This window comes from Sebastes umbrosus, chromosome 5, assembly GCF_015220745.1.
Source record: "Sebastes umbrosus isolate fSebUmb1 chromosome 5, fSebUmb1.pri, whole genome shotgun sequence".
Classification (NCBI taxonomy): domain Eukaryota; kingdom Metazoa; phylum Chordata; class Actinopteri; order Perciformes; family Sebastidae; genus Sebastes; species Sebastes umbrosus.
This window is the reverse complement of record NC_051273.1, coordinates 21,701,195-21,720,922: the sequence shown is the minus strand read 5'-3', so window position 1 is coordinate 21,720,922 and position 19,728 is coordinate 21,701,195. Positions and strand designations below refer to the sequence as shown.

General features: G+C 43.2%; 1 protein-coding gene across 2 annotated transcripts in view; it reads left to right on the top strand.

The window, feature by feature from the left end:
- ssbp4 (single stranded DNA binding protein 4) overlaps positions 1 to 19,728 on the top strand; it is a 110,568-nt gene that overhangs the window by 80,911 nt on the left and 9,929 nt on the right. For both annotated transcript variants that reach the window (XM_037770807.1, XM_037770808.1), the window contains exons 5-9: positions 288 to 377; positions 13,836 to 13,919; positions 16,553 to 16,679; positions 16,834 to 16,901; positions 18,043 to 18,107. In XM_037770807.1, coding sequence (XP_037626735.1) covers positions 288 to 377; positions 13,836 to 13,919; positions 16,553 to 16,679; positions 16,834 to 16,901; positions 18,043 to 18,107 — 434 coding nt within the window. The remainder of the gene's footprint in view (positions 1 to 287; positions 378 to 13,835; positions 13,920 to 16,552; positions 16,680 to 16,833; positions 16,902 to 18,042; positions 18,108 to 19,728) is intronic.

Sequence of the window (19,728 nt, the reverse complement as noted above, 5' to 3'; positions counted from 1 at the left end):
TGGAAGCACTCTGAAGTCTTAATGTTCCCCCTAAACTATCTACATTGTTTGTGTCCTTCGTCAAATCATTTATCACTGTGACTAAATAATCATATCTTCATCAGTTATCGGTAATTGCTCAATTTTCCGCGAGTGTAATCAGGGTTGGAAGTTTTGTGGCAGATAATTTCTGCACGCCATATCTCTCTTTCCATTATTCTCAGCGAACGCAGGATTATTTTAACACCTGATTACTCCCTCAAACATGAATACTGAGAGTAAACTGTGGTTTCTTGTTGTTTTTCCAGAGTGCGGCCGCTGCTCCCAGTCCAGTGATGGGCAACATGCCACCCAATGATGGCATGCCAGGAGGACCCATGCCTCCGGGCTTCTTTCAAGTAAGAACTTTGTCGCTGACTTCATCGCTCACCCACCCCCACCTTCACCCATCACACAACAACATCACACGCCTGCCCCTCCCACAGCCAGCGCTAAGCCTATCCTTCTGTCTCCTCCTCCTTTTTTAGCCTCTTTAGCTGTCCTAATCCCTGTCCAGATGTGTTCCCTTCTCTGTCTCTCTGCCTCCGTCCCATATGTCCACGCTCGGGTTGTTAACTCCTGGTGCTCTGCCTGAAGCTGACTTCTAAAGAGCTTTTTTTGATATGTTTTGTATCTGCCCAAATATTAAATGTTGAGCAAGTAAAAGTGCTTGTAAATTTTTTTTTGTGCGTGTTTAAGGAGATGAGAGGAAGCTATTTTCTCTGGTTTGTGTTACTTGTGTTACTAATTCCTCGTGTCATCACTGTTCTCTGAAGGCTGTCTCGGAGGCTGACGAGGTCACGCTCACTCTCTCTCTGTTTCCATCACGCACCTCCTTTCTCTCTCTCTCACGCGAACATGCACGCACGCAAGTCTTATTTGACACAAATTAAGCGAGTAACACTTTCAAATTTCTGCACCCGCATAGATATTCACCTAATTGGCAAGGGTGAAAATTTGTTTTCATTTAAAGGTCCCACATTGTAGAAAGATTCTCATGTGTTTTATAATTATAAAGCAGGTCTAGGTGCTATATAAATATTGTGAAAGTATCAAAACGCTCAATGCACAGAGAAATGCAGTCAGTATTCAGAAACTGTGCCTTTAAAACGGGCAGTCAGAACTTCCGTAAGTTGTGATGTCACAACTATACAGTCGCCGGTAGAAGTGCTGCCTAACTAGTTGACACAACCAGTGAGTCTCCAGCTGCAGTGACGCTGTGAAGACGGCGGTAGCGCAGATGCGGAAGACCAGAAAACGGTGACCAATCAGAGCAGATTGGGCTTTTTTGGGAGGTGGGCTTAAAGAGACAGGCGCTAAAACGGAGCATTGCAGACAGAGGGTGAATACAGGTATATAAACCCCTTTTCCGCTAGTAAACCTGATGATGCAAGTTTTGTTGGCTTGCTTTTTTAACAATGGCTGAAGAAAATATGAGTTTCTCTGAACATGTACAGTCACTCACTCTCCAGGGCCCTGGCACCCAAAAACACAGCAAAATGACATTTTCGATGCGTAACTTTAGCCCACTGCTATGAGGTGATTTGTGATGGCCTCCAGCTAACACCGTGATGTAATCACGGTGTTGGCTGTTAAAGGGTCTATTCAGGCAGACCGTATGAGAAAAATAATGTGTTTTTTGGAACATTTAAAGCATGTTTATATGTTCTAGTAGATACAAAAATTAACCTAAAATGACCATAATATGTATCCTTTAAAATCCTCCTTTTAAGTACTTCTAAAAATCTCAATCTAGAATAGTTATCACGTTTCATTTGCCATGTTTTGCTTGTTTAGTTGCAGCTCTAATAACTGTATACGTAGCTGGTCAAAGTCTGTTTTTGCTATTTGCGTGTAAAAATAATAAAATGTGCAGTATTTTATAATGCTCTGCATGTTACTAGTGATCAAGCGTGTTTTACTAATGTGCTCCTATTGGACGTTTAGTATGCCTGGTGTGTAAATACATACAGTGTGGAACTGTAGAGCCATTTGCCTGCGTTGTCTTGTGCTGGTTGATTGGCAGCATGTCGTGTGCCTGCGTGCGTGCGTACGTACGTGCGTGTGTGTGTGTGCATGCAGGGGTCGTGGAGAATGTTAATGATGTATGAGCAGTGAGCAGGCCAGGGAGAAAGCTATCTGATGGTGTTGCATGAGTGACATTGCTTTCCATAAATAGACCCTGTGTGCACAGACAGACAGACAGACAGACAGGATGGTCAGAGGGAAGACAGGGAGAAGAAAGGAGGGATGGAGGGTTTCTTTCACACGCTGCAATATTCACTCTCTTCTCTTCTCTTCTCTTCTCTTCTCTTCTCTTCTCTTCTCTTTGCTTAGCTCAGCTAATCTGAGCTGCAAAGCAGGCAAATATAAAGAAATCAAAAAATAAAAGCAGCCTGCATAACACAGAAAAAACATCGACAAATGTTCTCTGCACCTCCCCAAACTTAACATCACATTTCCCTAAATCAAGCAGACGGCGTTGCCAGAACAGCAGCATATTTCAATGCGTTGTAGCGTGTTCATATGGCATCTTTCAACTTCAGCTAGAGCTGAAACCACACACACACACAGTGCTTAGGTAGCTGACATTCACTCCCTGGTGAACTAATGGCTGCGGTCTCTGCTGAAAATGCAGGCTACTGAGTTTTCTGCAGTTCATTTATTCATTCAGATGAAGGGGAAGCAGATTTTTTTTTTATCTTTCCCTCCCACATATTGTTGAGATTTTACTCACATTCTCATCTCAGTTACACTGGAGGTCAAGTCTCAACAATGTTTATTATGTTTTTGATGTGGAGTTGTGAATGGGTTGCATCGACTAACACTGAATTTTTTCTCCGTGCTTTAGTCATTTCTCATCCGCGGGTCTGCTTCCTTCTCCCTCTCCTCTCTCCTTCGTACGCCTGGCATCCTTCTCCGTGACATTTCCTCACTCTCTCCATTTCGCTTGTCTTTGAAACTATTATTTTCTCGCTCTCTCTCACACACACACACACACACACACACACACACACACACACACAGCTTCAGTGACACATGCTTACTCACCAACTCCGTGAACTGTTCGCGTGCGCTCTCTGTGTGTGTGTGTGTGTGTGTATGTGCATTATATTTTTCCCAGTTGCACAAGCGCGGTAATTAACATGGGTGACCCCAACACTGTTATTGGCTACAGTCCTGGGAGAGAGGGATGAGGGGCAAAGGAGGGACAGTGGAGGAATAATGGAGGTGGAGGGTGGAGGAGGAGGGCGTCCTCCCCTAATCTGTAGCTCACAGGACGAGCTGGGCGTCGGACTCCTGGTAGGAAGGAGCAGAAAAGGAAAAAATTGGGAGAGTAATGCTGTGTTCGGTGTGAGGATCTCTATACATTTGGTATCCTCCTCTCAGCGAAAGTCCACTGCTGCTGCATCATGGCCCTCTGGGGAGGACGAGCAAAGGGGGAGATGACGGGGGGAGGAGGAGAAAGAGGAAGGAGAGGCTGTGAGGAGAGACGGAGTTAATGACAGGGAGGAGGAGGAGGAGGAGAAGAAAGAGAGTGGAGGAGAAGAGAGGACACTGAGACTTCAGGAAAGTCTTTCAGAAATGTTTTTTATTGGCCTTCAGAGATGTGTGATCACAAAAATGACAGCTGACGACAAAAGTGGACAGTTGATGGATTCATCTCCCATCTGCTGCTCCGTAGACAGAAATGAAATGTATCAGGAAAATGTTTACTGTACATGCATACAGCACATGTATATAGACATTAAATAATAAAGTAATACTGTATATGCATACAGTATATATAGACATTAAATAATAAAATAATGAGAAAAAGAGACAAATTCAGGAAGAAACCAGCATAAATAGGAGCGTTAGGCTTCTGTCCAGGGAAAAGCAGATTAGATCAAATGGGCTCTTTAGAGATTTAAATGGTCCACCTGTCAAATAATGCCCCAAAAATCCCTCTTTGTTGGCCTTAAAGCCGTTTCACACCAAGCACGGATTGTTGTCACGCACGGAAATTTATAAACACTGATTTTGTGGGTTCGCCTGTAGAACATTTGTGCGAGGGAAGAAATATTTGTTTATATGTTATATATGTTATGTATGTTAATATATGTTTGACCAATGAAATCCTTGCTTCCAACTGATGTTATATAAATATCGTCGTCATTCTGCATAATAATTAGCCGTGTGCTTCGTTTGTGGCACAAAGAGTTTTTGTTTCCAGAACATCATGTGAACATTTTGTGAACATGTCACACATTTTTCGGACTATTGGTGTTTCGGAATAACAATAGGCCATCCCCTTCTCAACACCCAATAATGTACGACAAACGCTACTACCTCAACAACCAAATAAAAAACAATACATGGCTTGAGATCGTCCAGCAGCTGGGATATGATGAAGATGCATGTTGCTGATATGCACTCGCTAATGTTGGTCACGGAGTGGGGCTAGCCCCAACAGCTAGCGTCAGCATCACATTTGGGGTTCGATTAATGTATGTCTTGTATAATTAACCATAGCCCCTTAGACATTCTCTGTCTGGATAGGTTTTTGTTTGTGTGGAGAGGACACTATTTAGGAGGAAACTCATTACAAAACTGGAACATGGTAACGTGGATAATTCACACCGGATCCGGTGTGCATAGTTGTCAATACCGAAAATTCCAATGTGGATTTTCCGCACCGTATTTTCACATTGCATTGTTGATAAACGGCTTTTATTCTCTGATGTGGTACATCAAGTACTCGGGGCGGACATATCATGCTCATTTCCAGGTTCATACTTGTACTTTTGGTTTCTACTAGAACACGTTTACCTGCTTTAATGTTCAAAAAATACATTATTTTCTCATACTGTCTGTCTGAATATACCTGTATTCACCCTCTGCCTGAAACGCTCCGTTTTAGCGCCTGTGTCATTAAGAAGCCCGGTCTACTCTGATTGGCTAGTGAGAAAAATATGGTGCACCTTTGCAAAGGTAGTTCTCAACCTTTGGGCGATATATTCTAATGAGCCTGCATGTGACATAGGAAGGGGAGCCAAATCTGAATGGCTTGTTGAATCACATGTTTTCTGATCGAGACAGCCCACAAAACAACTGATTGGGTCATCTTATTTCACAGTTTGTGGGTTGGTAGGAACTCCAGATACCCAAATGTATGAGCACAAGCATTGAACAAGTGAGTTTTTCATCATTTGTCCCTGTTAATGTGCTCCATTAAGTCTGTAAACCAGTTAGGGTGGGGCAGCGTCTTTCTACTAAATTGGAATGGCTCCTTTTGCCAAAAAAAAAAAAAAAAAGAGATCCAAAGTCAAGGGCAGCGTGTTTGACTGCAGGTAATTGTGGCTCTTCAGGGAGAACACCAAAAAGCACAACAAGAGGATTAGGTTTGATTACACGTTAAACAACAAGGTATCAAAGACAAACTCGAGAACCTGTTCAAAGCTGAGACATGGCAGGCACATGGTGAATTAGGGAGACATCTGCTCTCAGTAATTTATTTATCAAAGGTAAGATTGAGCTTCATCCTGGTCACCTGTGTTACGAAGATGCAGATAAATAAGGTGAAGTGCTTTTAAACCTCAATGAGAGACTGAAAATCACGGAGGGATGGTTGAAGAGAATAATCTATAAAGAGAACTGGATGCGGTGTTGTAAGCAAGCTCCCGTTCATTCCCATGAGAGTTGCTCAGTGGCGCATGAAGCCAAAATGGCTCGACTGCCGAGAGATAAAGTACCCGGATCATCCGGCGATCTTCCGCATCCATTGGGCCCATAGAGCAGGCGCAGTAGCATTAACTCTAACTCCGCCTCCCAGCCCTCGCTCCAGCCTCGGTCTGGGTCTCATTCACATGAACGTAGGAAGGAGAATAACTCTGGATTCAGCTATTAGTGCATTTTACAATTTTTAGGACCTAATGATTTAAATAAGGACTATTCAAGTGTTCATACTGGAAAGTTGATTTACCTAAAAAAAAGTTATCTGCTGAATTACAGACGTCTTTTTCCCAATGTAAGTCAATGAGGAAAAGTCTTTTTGGGCCTAATGGCATCACGTGACGGACACGGAAGATGTAGCACTGCCGTTTGGCCGCTATGAAAATTTGCATCAATGACCGGCGCTCTTCCTGGGGACTTGGTACATCCCAGTACGAAACACACAGGCATCGTAGCTTCAGCGAGACAGACCTCACTTATGGCACTTTTGGGTGTGTAGTCTTTCTTATTGCGTATTTTCACAGTCTGATACTTCAACAGTTTTACAACAAACTGCGACTTTCTTGAATTGCAAAATTATCTTTTAAATCATGTGTGATTCATGATGCAATTTAAACGGGATTAAAAAAATATTTGTCTCTCACCGTTGACTACCGCTCATCCATCCATCCATTATCTGTAACCGCTTATCCTATTCGGGGTCGTGGGGGAGGGGTGGGGGGGTCACCAGCCTATCACAGGGCTGACACATAGAGACAGACAACCATTCACACCTACGGGCAATTCAGAGTCAACAATTAACCTAACCTGCATGTCTTTGGACTGTGGAAGGAAGTCGGAGAACCCGGAGAAAACCCACGCTGACACGGGGAGAACATGCAAACTCCACACAGAGGGGCCCCAATTTTTTCCGAAATAAGGTTCCATGGTGGTCCACCGGAAAGGGGCGGGACTTCACCTCTCTATTACAAGGTTGTTAGGTGTCTTTGTGTGTTCGACTTCTTCGACCACCTGACAAAAGACGCAAACAGATTGTGTCTCTGAAACATTTCCACATCTTTTTCCAACCGTATCTGAAATGGTGTTGAGTTTAACAGAAGACTCAAAAAGACCCAGATGAGCATGCGCAGGCAAAACTTTTCACCTCAGCCTGAACTGAACCCATTGAGGGAGACGAATCGTCTCTGACTCTTATCATCTCCGCTTATCCTTGAGAGGACAGCGGCAAATATGATACCTAACAATTCTCCTTGAATGACAAGACACTTAAAAAAACGAGAGTCTATCCTCGGCAAGCGTTTCCTCTGTCCATTGTCTGCTTGTAGCTACAGTTAGACTCAGTTCAAACCCGTTGATAACAGTCACTGCAGTTAAACAGGGATTTCAATGTAGCCTTTGTCTCCTGCTGCGCGTGCTGCGTCCCCTACCAGCAGCACGGTACAGTATCTGCTCAGAAACGTTTCCCCGTGTGTTGGTGGAACTTCTGCTGCTGCGAGCTCTGAACGTTGCTCTCAGCTAAGGAGGGGGGATCACAGATGTATATAAATCATTTGGTGCCATCCTAACGTGTTTAAATGGCTGTCAGCGTTTCGCGGCCGTCCTCTGGGAGAAAACACCCCTGATAGCGTGTTCCCATCTCTGCGCTGACGTGTTGCCATGCTATATACAATGAGCTAGCAGAAGACCTACTGCTGCCACCGCCACTCTCTCAGGAATGTTAGCAAGGAATGACAATGAGTGTGCACTCAGTGTGTGTGTGTGTGTGTGTGTGTGTGGGGGGGGGGGGTGCTGTTCCTCCTGGCTTTGTTTGTTGTGTTCAGTGATGCAGGCTGCTTTGTGTTCTCGCTGCCTGTTTGTGTGTGTGTGTGTGTGTGTGTGTGTGTGTGTGTGTGTCCAGTAGTTTGACGGCAGTTACACACTGCCCTCTAGTGTTGGCAGCTGTAAACAAGCGAAGAAAGCTCAGATGACTGGTACTCTTCCATCTCTCTCCCTCTCTCTGCGTGTGTGTGTGTGTGTGTGTGTGTGTTAGTGGTCCATCAGGGGCAGCGGTGTGGGTCTTCCTTAAGCTGAAATGAGTGGTGGGGAGGCGAGGGGGTTGTGTTGATGGGTTTGTGGTACTGTGCCAAGCTGTTATCTCCTTAGCCGGGTAGAAAATGATTTTATTAATTGCTTCATTTAACGCTCCCCGTGTCCCCCTCCTTCTTCTTCCCCTCTCCTACACATATACACAAACAACGCCACGCAAACACACACACACACACACACCCTTCGCAACACATACTCCAAACCGAGCTACTTTTCAAACTCGCCCCTGCGTACACCTCTGTGACAGTTGAAATGCTCTCCCTCTCTCCCTCTCTCTGCAGGGACCTGTAGAGAGAACAGTACGGCCATAAAGGCCATATGCTGGCCCATTCAGATGTAATAGCAGGAAGGCCCAGGGAGGCCCAGCCAGAGGAGCTGTGCTCCATTATGGCACATTATAGAGAGGAACAAGAGAGGAGGCACAGTGTGTGTGTGTGTGTGTGTGTGTGTGTGTGTGTGAATGAGATTGTGTATTACCTACAGTGCAGGGACAAAAAATGTGTTCACACAGCCATGTTATGGGGACTCAAGCTGGTCCCCACAAGATTGAATTTTAGGGTTGAGACTCGGTTTTTGGTTGAAGTAGGTTTAGGATTAGTTTAAATGGGATAAATGCGAGATTTCATTTCTATTGTCTCTGCATGGCTCTCAACATGGCAACAGCTGAGCCGGTGGCGGTTGTGTCTAGAAGGGAGCCCGCAAACTGGGAAAACTCTCGCGAGATTATTAGGTTTAGGCATTGATCTCGAATAGTTAAAGTTAGGCATTGACCTTGAATATTTGAGGTTAGGATAGGTTGTTGGGCAGCGAGCCTCGTGAGAGTTTTTCCACGTTTTTGAAGATCTCAGATCAGATTTCGCAGTTTGCGGGCTCCCTTCTAGGCACGACCGTGTAGCATAGGCAATATAAAAAAAAAGGCCTAGCATATATCGCGATAGAAATGATATAGAAAAACATATACGAAATGCATTTTATATCATTTTGACAATATATATCGTCATATTGCCCAGCCCTACCAGTGAAGCACGCTCACATGCACTAAAAGCATGCGCGGCTGGCCCGGCTATTTAAACAAAGCATGGAGAAACTTGTATTACAACACACATAGAGGGAGAGCGACTTCATTCTCTGCTCAGGTAGACATTACTCCTCTATATCTTTAAATAGACAATAGTTGTTTGCTGCTATATTAATGCTCTGGATATCATATAGAGCGTGTTTAAGGTTACAGTAAAGGTTGGGGCATGTAGTGGCAATGCTTACGGTCAGGGTAAGGCTTCAGGAAATGAATATAAGTCAATGCAGTGTACTTCTAAGTGACTAAAACCAGGTTGTGTGTGTGTGTGTGTGTGTGTGTGTAGAGGAGAAGCAGACTGCTGCAGCTGGATCAGTGCAGCCAGACCCCGCAGGGGTGTCTTGTTAGACATACACACACACTCTCACACACACACACACACACACACTCAGACTGGCACATCAACAACAATAACCTCTGAGGTCAGACAGAGCTAGCGCTGCATTAGCCCCAGTGTGAACCTGCTGAGAGACGGAGCGAGCCAGTACAGCTGGTGTTAACCACCCAAAACATACACACACATAGTGGCAGAACAACCACAGTGGCACCGGGACAATCGTTACAACGGTGCCAGCACATCCAGAGTACACTGTATGTACAACTAAATAAACATTTCCAGATTGTTGAATAGATTATTGACCGGCTGCATGTTGTGTAGCTGGTTAATAAGTGGCTCTATTGAAGCTTCTCAGATTGAGCCGGCCTTGTGACAATGAGATGAATAGAATCAATGCAGCCAGAAGAGTAAACCGTCTCATAAGGAAAGGAAGCACCTGTCTCGAGGACCCTGCTGCTGCTGCTGCTGAGCTCAACACTTGTGCCATTTAGAAAGGGTTGTGAGTCCACGAATAAGTGCTTCTGCTCATGAGCAGTATTGTTTTCACGTGTATGTACAAGCTCATCTCTCCTGCCAAAAAAACGGAGCTCTTGTACGGTGTGCCTGGCAGCGCAGCGGCGATGTATCTGTGCCTGTGGGAACGCACTTGTTTCAAGCTGTCAGTCAGGCATGTTTATTTTCCCACTGTAGCAGCGCCCACAGGTTCCTGGTGCTCAGCTCTGTCGGCACTCCACCATGCCAGCCATGCCAGCAGAGCGCTCACACTGGGAGGGCGGCGCAGTGGGCTGGGTGGGAAAAAGAGAAAGGGGGGTCAGAGAGATTTAAAGGGAGTGTGTGAGATGCAGGTATCTGTGCTGAGCTGCCTCCTTTAGGAAAAATGCTGCACACAGGTGAAGAGGTGCACTAGTCTAGACAGTACGATGTGTGCGTGTGCGTGTGTGTGTGTGTGTGTGTGTGTGTGTGTGTGTATGTTAGCGCTGAAACAGCTAAAGTTTAGGTCAACAGAAAATTCCGCTGACAAATTACTGATACTAATTGTGAAAATGGTTAACTGCTCCAGCCACTATGTGAGGAATTTCTCATTATTCTCCAAACAGAACATTATGCCATCAATTTTAAAGATGTTATAGTCACATAAAAATTATTAGAGCTGCCTCCTCTTAGCCGATTAGTCGACTAATCGGCCGTTTTGGTCTTAGTTAACTAAGATTTCTTTAGGCGCCGTTCACATGTAGCATCTAAAAACGCGTGGAAAACACCAGCCGTGCCGCTTTCATCCTTTTATTCAAGGTGCTTGGGAGGTTGCACTCCTGTCGCGCCTACCGTTACTAAGCAACCAAAACCTGCACGCTGCGATGACGATAATGAAGTTGCGGTAATTAAGCAAGTAAAAGTCTCACTGACTAAGCTAACCTCAGTCAAAACAAAGATAAATGGATTTCCAGGACCGTAAATCCCTCACAGTAACATTACTGCTCGATATCTCTGCGTCAATTTGGCTGACCTTTATGGCGTCCTCGGACGGAAAAGGATGAAGCAAGTAAAATAGTCTGTGGGACAGATGTAAAGCTCTGGGTAGTCTTGCACTAAAATGATTAAGTTCTTCTCCATATATTTACTGTAGACTGATATTAAGAAAGATATCTGCCGGCTATGATTGGTTGTTCCTCATCACATGATTTGAGGGTGTAAAAAACTTAGTCGTTTTTTATGCTTTTTTCATGCTGAATGACTTATTTCCGAGAAACTTATGAGCACATCTCTGGTAAACACAAGATTTAAAGTGGTGCTTTTGTGTGATTCTTTGTGGAGAAACTCAGTTTTACAGATCTGTCGATTAAATCATCTAATCGATTAGTCGACAAATCGTATGAGTGTTAGTCGACTAAGAATTTCTTTGGTCGAGGACAGCCCTAAAAGTTATACAGGTAGTGGCTTTAATTAATTTATTAAGACAGAATAATAACTATTTGCTGGTTACAGCTTCTCAAATGTGAGGTATTTAAGCTTTTTTTTTTGCTTATATCATTGTAAATTTAATATCTAATTTAATATCTATGAGATAAAAATAGCAATTTGAATGCTGTAGAAACAAATGATTACTGGATTAATCAAGTCTAGTCTATTTATTTATAAAGCACACATTAAATCAATAAAAATCAATTCCAGCCTTAATGCGTGCATCTATTTCTGCATATTTGCATGAAAAAGTGAATTAAAAATTATGTAAACATGTCTAGCAGAGTGGGTGTGCGTCAGTGTGTGTGTATGTGTGTCTCAGGTTATATTGCACATGGGTAATCCCCTAATCCTTTAGCTTTTCACTGTGATGTTAGACACACACCTGTTGAAGTAACACCCCTCAGCAGCCCCCTCCAGTACACACACACACACTCTACATGCACTCACACATATTCAAGCCAGCACACACTCAGCACCTGAGAGAAGAAGATCCTGCTTTCACCTGTGGAAAAAAAGGAGATCTCATATTCACACTCATCACCGCTCTGTTGCACCCCACACACACACACACACACACACACACACACCTGTAATGTTACCTGATAGCAGAGTGCTTGACGAAGGCTCTGGCAGACTAGTAGATAAGCCCGGTCTGGCAGTGGGTGGTCCTCTTTCTCCGTATTGATGTTCAGGTAGTAACAGTTCTCAGTTGGAGCGGCTGCTGCTGGAGTCAGATGAGGTTACTGTAGGAAGAGACAACAAGGTCACTCCAGTCCTCAGATACTGTATTCACTCTAATGTACTTAACACGGTGTTTGTTGTTGAGAGATTAACTCAGTTCATTCGCTCTCAAAAATGCAAACTGCAGTTCAACATACCAGCAATTGTGTCAGACAGAATCATTTCAGTTATTTTCAACCTGGGACACATTTTCCTCTGGTTTGCCATAATGATGTTTGATTGGGTTCAAATATTTGGCACTTCTCTGGAGAGTGAAAGCGAGCACCAAAATTAAGCTTGCTTTGGCCCTCGACTGCGTATTGGACAGCAGCGCCTCTGTCAAACTGGATCAAGCATCATCATGGCAAAATTTGGAAATACAAGACCGTGTTTTGAAAATACCCCCGAATTATCCTTTGGCTCAACAACACAATTGTGGTTGAATGTTGATTAAAGTCCACCTCGTCAGTTGATCTGAACTCATCTTGGCAATTATAATTCCTGTTCATGAAAATCAATGTGGCCCTCTTCAAATGTCAGTGACACATATTGTTACAAGCATTCATTGTTGATGTTGAACAGAATAGATATGATAGCTGTGCTCATAGATATATACACATAGATGACGCATTGGCCTTTGGATCATATGCCAACATCGCTGCCATATTGGGGAGGTCACATACAAGTGAACGGGGAAGCTGCTGTTTTTCTGGATTAAAAGAACTATAACGTTGTCATTTCTCAACCATTTTCAATGAGTTGTTTTTGTGAAGTACTGTAGGTTAGATTCCCCCCCACACAAAAAACCTTTTGGTGAAAAACAGTTTGGTAACATTACTGCTTCCGGTTCAAGGATCACCGGCCAGTCTGTTTGTTGATACAGTATTAAAAAGTCGTACTCTCATAACACATTTCTAAGAATTTTTGACATCATCAACGTTACAGTTTAAGTTGCATCTTTACAAAACATTTGCTTCAGTAGGTCATCCGATAAGAGCCAGCTAGCGTTTGTTATTGTTAGCTAATCCTCGACCAAAGCTAATGTTAGCTTTTAGATCTTCATGTCTAACATAATATTGTGTTTAAAAACTTGAAATTTAACATATGAGTCTAATATCGCAAGCTGATGTCAGCTTCTCATAGGTAATTCTGAAAACCATCTGTCTGGGGTGATTTACATGCATGCTTTACTGCAGTTTGGTGTTGATTCTCAGTGAGATCTGCAGCACTATTTTCACTCATTTCAACAACCATTGCAACCACGTCTTCACATTACATTACAGTCATTTGATTCAGTGATGTCATTTCCAAATTGCGGGTTTAAAATGGTGAACACAATGTTAATTTATGATTTTTTTTTATGCTTGTGCGTATCATAATCAGCTGTGGAAAAATGTTCATATGACACACAATATGAGGACAAAAATGAAATGGTCGGTTCACCCCAATTCTAGGAAAAAAAATGTTTTGTCATATCTCTACTTGTACTACTTTTTACAGAAGAAATAGTCGCTATAAAAACTGGTGAAGTGATGTGAAATTGCTATTGACTTTGTGTTTGTATGTTTTGTTTTTTACGTTGTGAGCATCACAAACTAAATTCAAATCCCACTTACTTCCATTGTATTGGGGTAGAAGCAAAAATATTCAGACAGATATCTTTAAATCTGGGCAAATAAAACACAGATTTTAAGGCTTTCATCTGCATGGCTAAATAAAACTAGAGGAAAGTGAGAAAATGTTTATTTTGAATTTGGGTGAACTGACCCTTTAAATGTTAAATTGCATTGTCCTTTCTTTTAATCACTCCGGTGCTCATTAATGCAAGTTTTTTTCAACATAATTTTTTTGCCCCAAGCAGGTTTGAATATCACCAAATACATTTACGTTTATTGACGTCTTATTTTGAATTTTCTTCACCAGGGTCCTCCAGGATCTCAGCCTTCCCCACACACGCAGCCTCCCCCACACAACCCCAGTAATCCCATGATGGGACCTCACGGACAGGTAAGAGCGAAACATTTACTGCTGCCTCTCTGAGCCTACTCTCACACTCGTTCACTTGTTCACTCGCTCACACAACAACAGTGCACAAACGGCACACCGGTCCCTTGTTGTGCCGGCAGACAGGACAGGCAGCATCCACGATGGTGGGTTGGATGAATAATTTAGCTGTGTTGGCCCAGCTGTAAGGAGCGGAGGTGCATCTGGAGGGCCTTCTCTCTCCCTCAGCCCAGCACTCACCATCCCATAGTCCATCAATAGACCATTAATATTGCAGCACAGCCTGACACGGTGCAGCTCTTCGTGCACAAACCCACCACAACATGGTTAAAGGAGGAGAGGAGACGGTGAAGGGAAGGAGAGGAGGAAGGGGGAATGAGAGGTAAAAAGAAAACAGTAGTAAGTCAGTCCTCCCCTCAAGGGCTAACTGGGATTATATAATTCGTCCTCCACTTGCCCCAAACACACACACACACACACACACACACACACACACACATACACCAGTACATAATTACCATTGAAAGCCAGTCTCCTGTTGTATTTGTGTTGTCTGTGCTTATCTCTGTGTGAAAATGATGATATGAACATTATTCTGCTGCTCATGCTCCGTGACCAAAACACACAACTCGTACTCAATCGGCATTCAAATCAGCATGTTTCCCCTTGATACTAAAACAGTTGGATTAATTCTTATCATCTGACACTGAAATATGGCTCACTGGTTGTGGGTATTTGTAGTTGCAGCATGCGTCCTCTCATAGGTAATTCTGAAAACCATCTGTCTGGGGTGCTTTACATTATTCACTAGTTGTGCACTGGGCTGGCTCTGGATCTGTATGTGTGTGTCTCGGCCAGCCAGCACTTGTCCCCTCTCTGCTGAAACATCTGTGAGGATGGTGTCTTCACTTTCTCTTATGAATCACCGGTTATGTAGCGCTGGTATTCAGTGATACAGACACGGTGAGAAAAATGTCCAGCTGAAACAAAACAGGCAAACATTAAGATGTAGAACACCTCCTCTTCTGCTCGTACGACTTCATCCTCTCATCCAACGATGTCATGTTGCTGTTCTTTTCTGCTCCACCTCCTTCTCTCACATATTGTTCTTCCAGTCCAAGTTTCTGTCCTACATGTTTTCTCTCTCTCTTATCTATCCTACCTTACCTTTATCCTAATGGATTTTACCACCTGAGGTCTTACTTTACAAAAACTTAATGGCAAGCCCCTCCTTCTTGGTAAACTACTACAGAACAGTATTCTTCAACACAATAGCTCCCCCTGCTGACTTGCAAAGATAACACCTCAAAACTGGGCAGGTTGGATACAGAGAGTCAGGCTTTACTGAGGCTTTTGTGCCTCGTTTCACTACCTACTGTACAAGTATGAGTGTTTTTTAGGTTTGTGTGTCATCTGAGGTAAACCTTAATCCGTTTTATGTGGAAACATTTCTGCTTCTAAAGAGCCGATTTGCCCAGATATAGTAAGAGAGTTGATGTTCAATTAAAGGGGACATATCATACTTATTTTCAGATTCATTTCTGTATTTTGGGGTTTCTACTAGAACATGTTTATGTGCTTAAAGCTGTAGTGGGTAGAATTGGAGCAAATATGATTAAAAAAAGTTATTTTCATAAAACGGTAACTATATCCTGACAGTAGTGCATGAGATGGGTAATCTGAAAAAATGTTGTGCCTCTGTGTCCTCCGGTGTCCTCCGGTGCTCCTAACGGCATCTGCAAGATTTCACAGACTGGAGAAAAATAACCAATCAGAGCCGAGCTGGAGTCTCTGAGCAGCTGTCAATCACTCACAAACTCCGATCAAACTAGGCAGCGCTGATCAAATATGAATCAATATTCTGTTACTGTAATGCCTATTTCTCTCCTCAAATGTTTTAAGAATCATCTTGTAGTGCACTGTTTAGCTGTAAGATGAGAAAGTTTGTGACCCGGCAGCCATGTTGAGATCAGTTGAAGAAATACCAAGCACCGCCCACCAGCCAGAGCAAACTTTCTCATTTTCAGGAGAAATAGGCATTACAGTAACTGCGCTGCCTAGTTTGACCGTTTGATCAGAGTTTGCGAGTGATTGACAGCTGCCTCCGTTGAATGAACAGCCAATAGGAACGCTCTCTCTCTCTCTTTTTGAAATGACCTGTGATTGGTCAAAGTCTCCCGTCACGGATAGATTTTTTAAAGCCTGAAAACAGAGCCAAGTGGAGGTGCAGAAGTCTAGTTATCTTTCAGAACACTTGAATTAGAAAATGCTGAAAGGTTATTATAGAATGTTTGCCCAATGATGCCAAAAATATTCTGCCTGCAGGGTTAAGTCTTCATAATCACTCACTTTAGAGAAAAATCCTAAGGTTATTATTTCTGTTATTGGATTCATTGATTTTAGTTGCTGTCTTCATTTAATGTTTCAAATTCAATTAGATGCTAGATTTCTTGCTAAGTCAATGAAATGTGTTGTGCACTCACTAGTGTTGGAATTGCACTTGAGTAAAACGAGGTCACGGACAAACTTATTTGTGATATTTTAAGACCCGTCTATCAAGAATTATAACAAGCATTCTGCTCCTGATCATCCTGAAATAAAATAATTGTAACGTCCTTCTCGTGTCCTTCCTGCAGCCATTCATGTCTCCACGGTACCCAGGTGGCCCAAGGCCCGCCCTCCGTATGCCAAATCAGCCTCCTGGGAGCATCCCCGGGTCACAGCCTCTCCTACCAAACAGCCTGGACCCCACCAGACCTCAAGGTATTGACAAACACGTGGTGTTATTTCAGAGGAGGCTGCGCTCTGCAGAGTAATCTCATATTGGCTTCTGAATGAGAACCTCATTTATGGAATTATTATTGATCCAAACGGCGCTGCCGTTCTAACAAGCTGCACTCTCTGTGTTTCACCACAGGACATCCAAACATGGGAGGTCCGATGAGAATGAATCCCCCTCGAGGAATGGGAGGCATGGGCCCACAGGTAGGGATATTACTCCAGCACACATACAGAATAAAACACACAAAGGGTTGTGTTAATAAAGTCATGACAGTGGGTGGTATCCTTCAGCACTAGCAGCCCACTGCACTCCCACTCTGCAGCTGCCACACAGCCAGATTTGGTGCTCGGACTGTCAGTTTATGAACGAACGCAATGTTTGGTTGCCCTTCATTAAAGGCTACCGTAAAAACGGCCGTAATGTCAAACCAGCAGCCCATAAACTACATGCAGATAATCCATCTTCTTTGCTGAAGAGAATTTTTAGTTCTGCCAGCCTCGTAACTTTGCCTTTTAAATGTCAGAAGCGCTCTGATGATTAGCTTGGCTCTAACCAGAGCTCACCCACTGCCAACGTCGGTTCTACATGTTAAATCCTACTCGCCGACTCCCACCTAGGGAGACGAACAGAGGCGGGATGCTCAGACTGCCCCTGAGCGCGCAGCCACCGACACGTTTTGACCAAACCAATGTTGTTTTTTTTCCTTTTATCACTTTAATTTTGGTCGATGTGATTCATACATGAGATGCTTAAACAACAGTGTCCTTTTGAATTACCATTACAGCTGCTTCATTCTGCGCCTAACCACCACCCGCTCCAACATCACCTCACACACACACACACACACACACACACACACACACACACTCCCCGTGCCCCTCGGCCCCTCTCGGTGCCACCCTGGCTCGGTGACTTTGGCAGTGAGCGTACCAGCAGCTGGTGTGGCATCTGCTCGACAAGTGTAATCGTCTGCTGAACAAAACTCTTCCTCTGAGTGGAGCTGCTCTCTGGCCTGCCCCCCTACTCTCTCTCTGTCTCATTCACACACACACACACACACACAAGTACACACACATGTAGTGCCAGCCAAACCCGCCTGCTGGGCAGCCATGAAAACATACACGCAAACACACAGAGGGGAGCGTGGACACATAGAGACACATCCACGGAGGAGGAGACACACACACACACAGCTGTCCACTTTCACACACGGCCCATACATCACATAATTAAACACTAGTTAAGAAGAGACATGATGGTTGCTGACCTTCATTAAGATTCAAACCCTTTAGACGGAGCAGGTGTGAGACGCCGCGCTGACCGTGTGCTCCTCTCTTTGTGCAGAACTACGGCGGAGGGATGAGGCCTCCTCCAAACTCCATGGGGCCAGGGATGCCGGGCATGAACATGTTAGTAGATAAAAAGTTTTTAAATGTTTGTGAATCCTGCTGCCAGAGAAAACTGGCATGATTTAAAGGGAAATTACAGTCTTATAATTGTTTTGTTTTTTACCCTTGTTGCTGGCAGTTATGAGAACAGTTTAAGTGGCAATCTCCAAGATTTTCATTGAAATGACTGTAAATGTTAATGTTAGGTCACTATCTATCGCCAAATGAGTTAACACAACGTTGATTGAGCTTATGGCCCATTGATAAAAGTATCTAGTGTCTCTGGTGACATTCACAGAAAAAAATGCCGCTGTATACAGACAAAAAATAACATAACAATTCAATTGTTTTCACTCAAATAGAAATGTATTTAAATGAATCATCCACGGTTGAAATCTTAAGGATTGCCACTTTAAGTTCTCTGCGTAAGTGCATTAAAAAAACATCTGTGTATGCACTATAGAGTGAGTACGGTATGTCAAACTTGAACCACGAACTTGCTGCAGAATTTGGTTTTGTTCTCTCCTCCAACTACTGCTCGTGTTTCTGCCCTTTTGGATTAATTTGTCCCCCAGATCTCAGCATAACATTGGTGAGAAAAAGAAAGTTACTATCTCCAACAGGTTGTGAACATCTTCCCCTCCCCTTTAATAAAACCCCAGTAAGCTGAGATGACTGACTGTATCACACCTTTGAAATAAGCAGTGGTGGAGGAAGAATTCAGATTTTTACTTAAGTAAAAGTAGCAATACCACAGAGTAGAAATACTCTGTTAAAAGTAAAGCATTCAACAGTTTACTTAAAGGTACAGTGTGTAGGGTTTGGTGACATCTAGTGGTGTGGTTGCAGATTACAACCAACTGAATATCCGTCCGCTCACTCCTCCCTTTCCAAGACTGCGGTAACGTGAGCCGCTGAGTGCGAAATCGTGGTAACGCCGTTCGCCTCGCTCAGAGGTTATCCTTACCATGATAACACTACTTTAGGAGCAATGGAAGTAAGACGGCGGCTGGCGGCACCACGGTTTTGCACTCTGTTACTCACTAGTTTCACAAGCGTGTCAGAAAACCACGGTGGCCTTCAGGTAATGTAAAAACATGAAAGGTTCTCACTAGAGCCGGTGTTTGGTTTGTTCGTTCTGGGCTACTGTAGAAACATGGAAGAGCAACATGGCGGACTCCATGAAGAGGACCCGCTCCCTATTTAGATATGAAGGGCTCATACTAAGATAACGAAAACACAACGATTCTTAGTTTCATACACTAATGAAAACATAGTTATGAATATTATATTCCATTTCTGTTAACAGATCCCCCGAAATCCTTCACACTGGCTCTTTAAGTAAAAGTACAAAAGTATTAGCATCAAAATATACTTAAAATACCAAAAGTAAAAGTACTCCTTATGCAAAATGGCCTATTTTAATATGATGTATATTATATCATTGTACTATAATTATTGATGCATTAATGTGTTCATTACTTTAATGTTGCAACTGGTGAAGGTGGAACAAATTTTAACTGCTTTATGTAGGCTACCTAAAAATTAATCAATTATAAAAAAATAATACATTGCAATTATCGATCAATATTTTATTATTATTATTATTATTATTATTATTGTTGTTGTTGTTTGTGTTGTT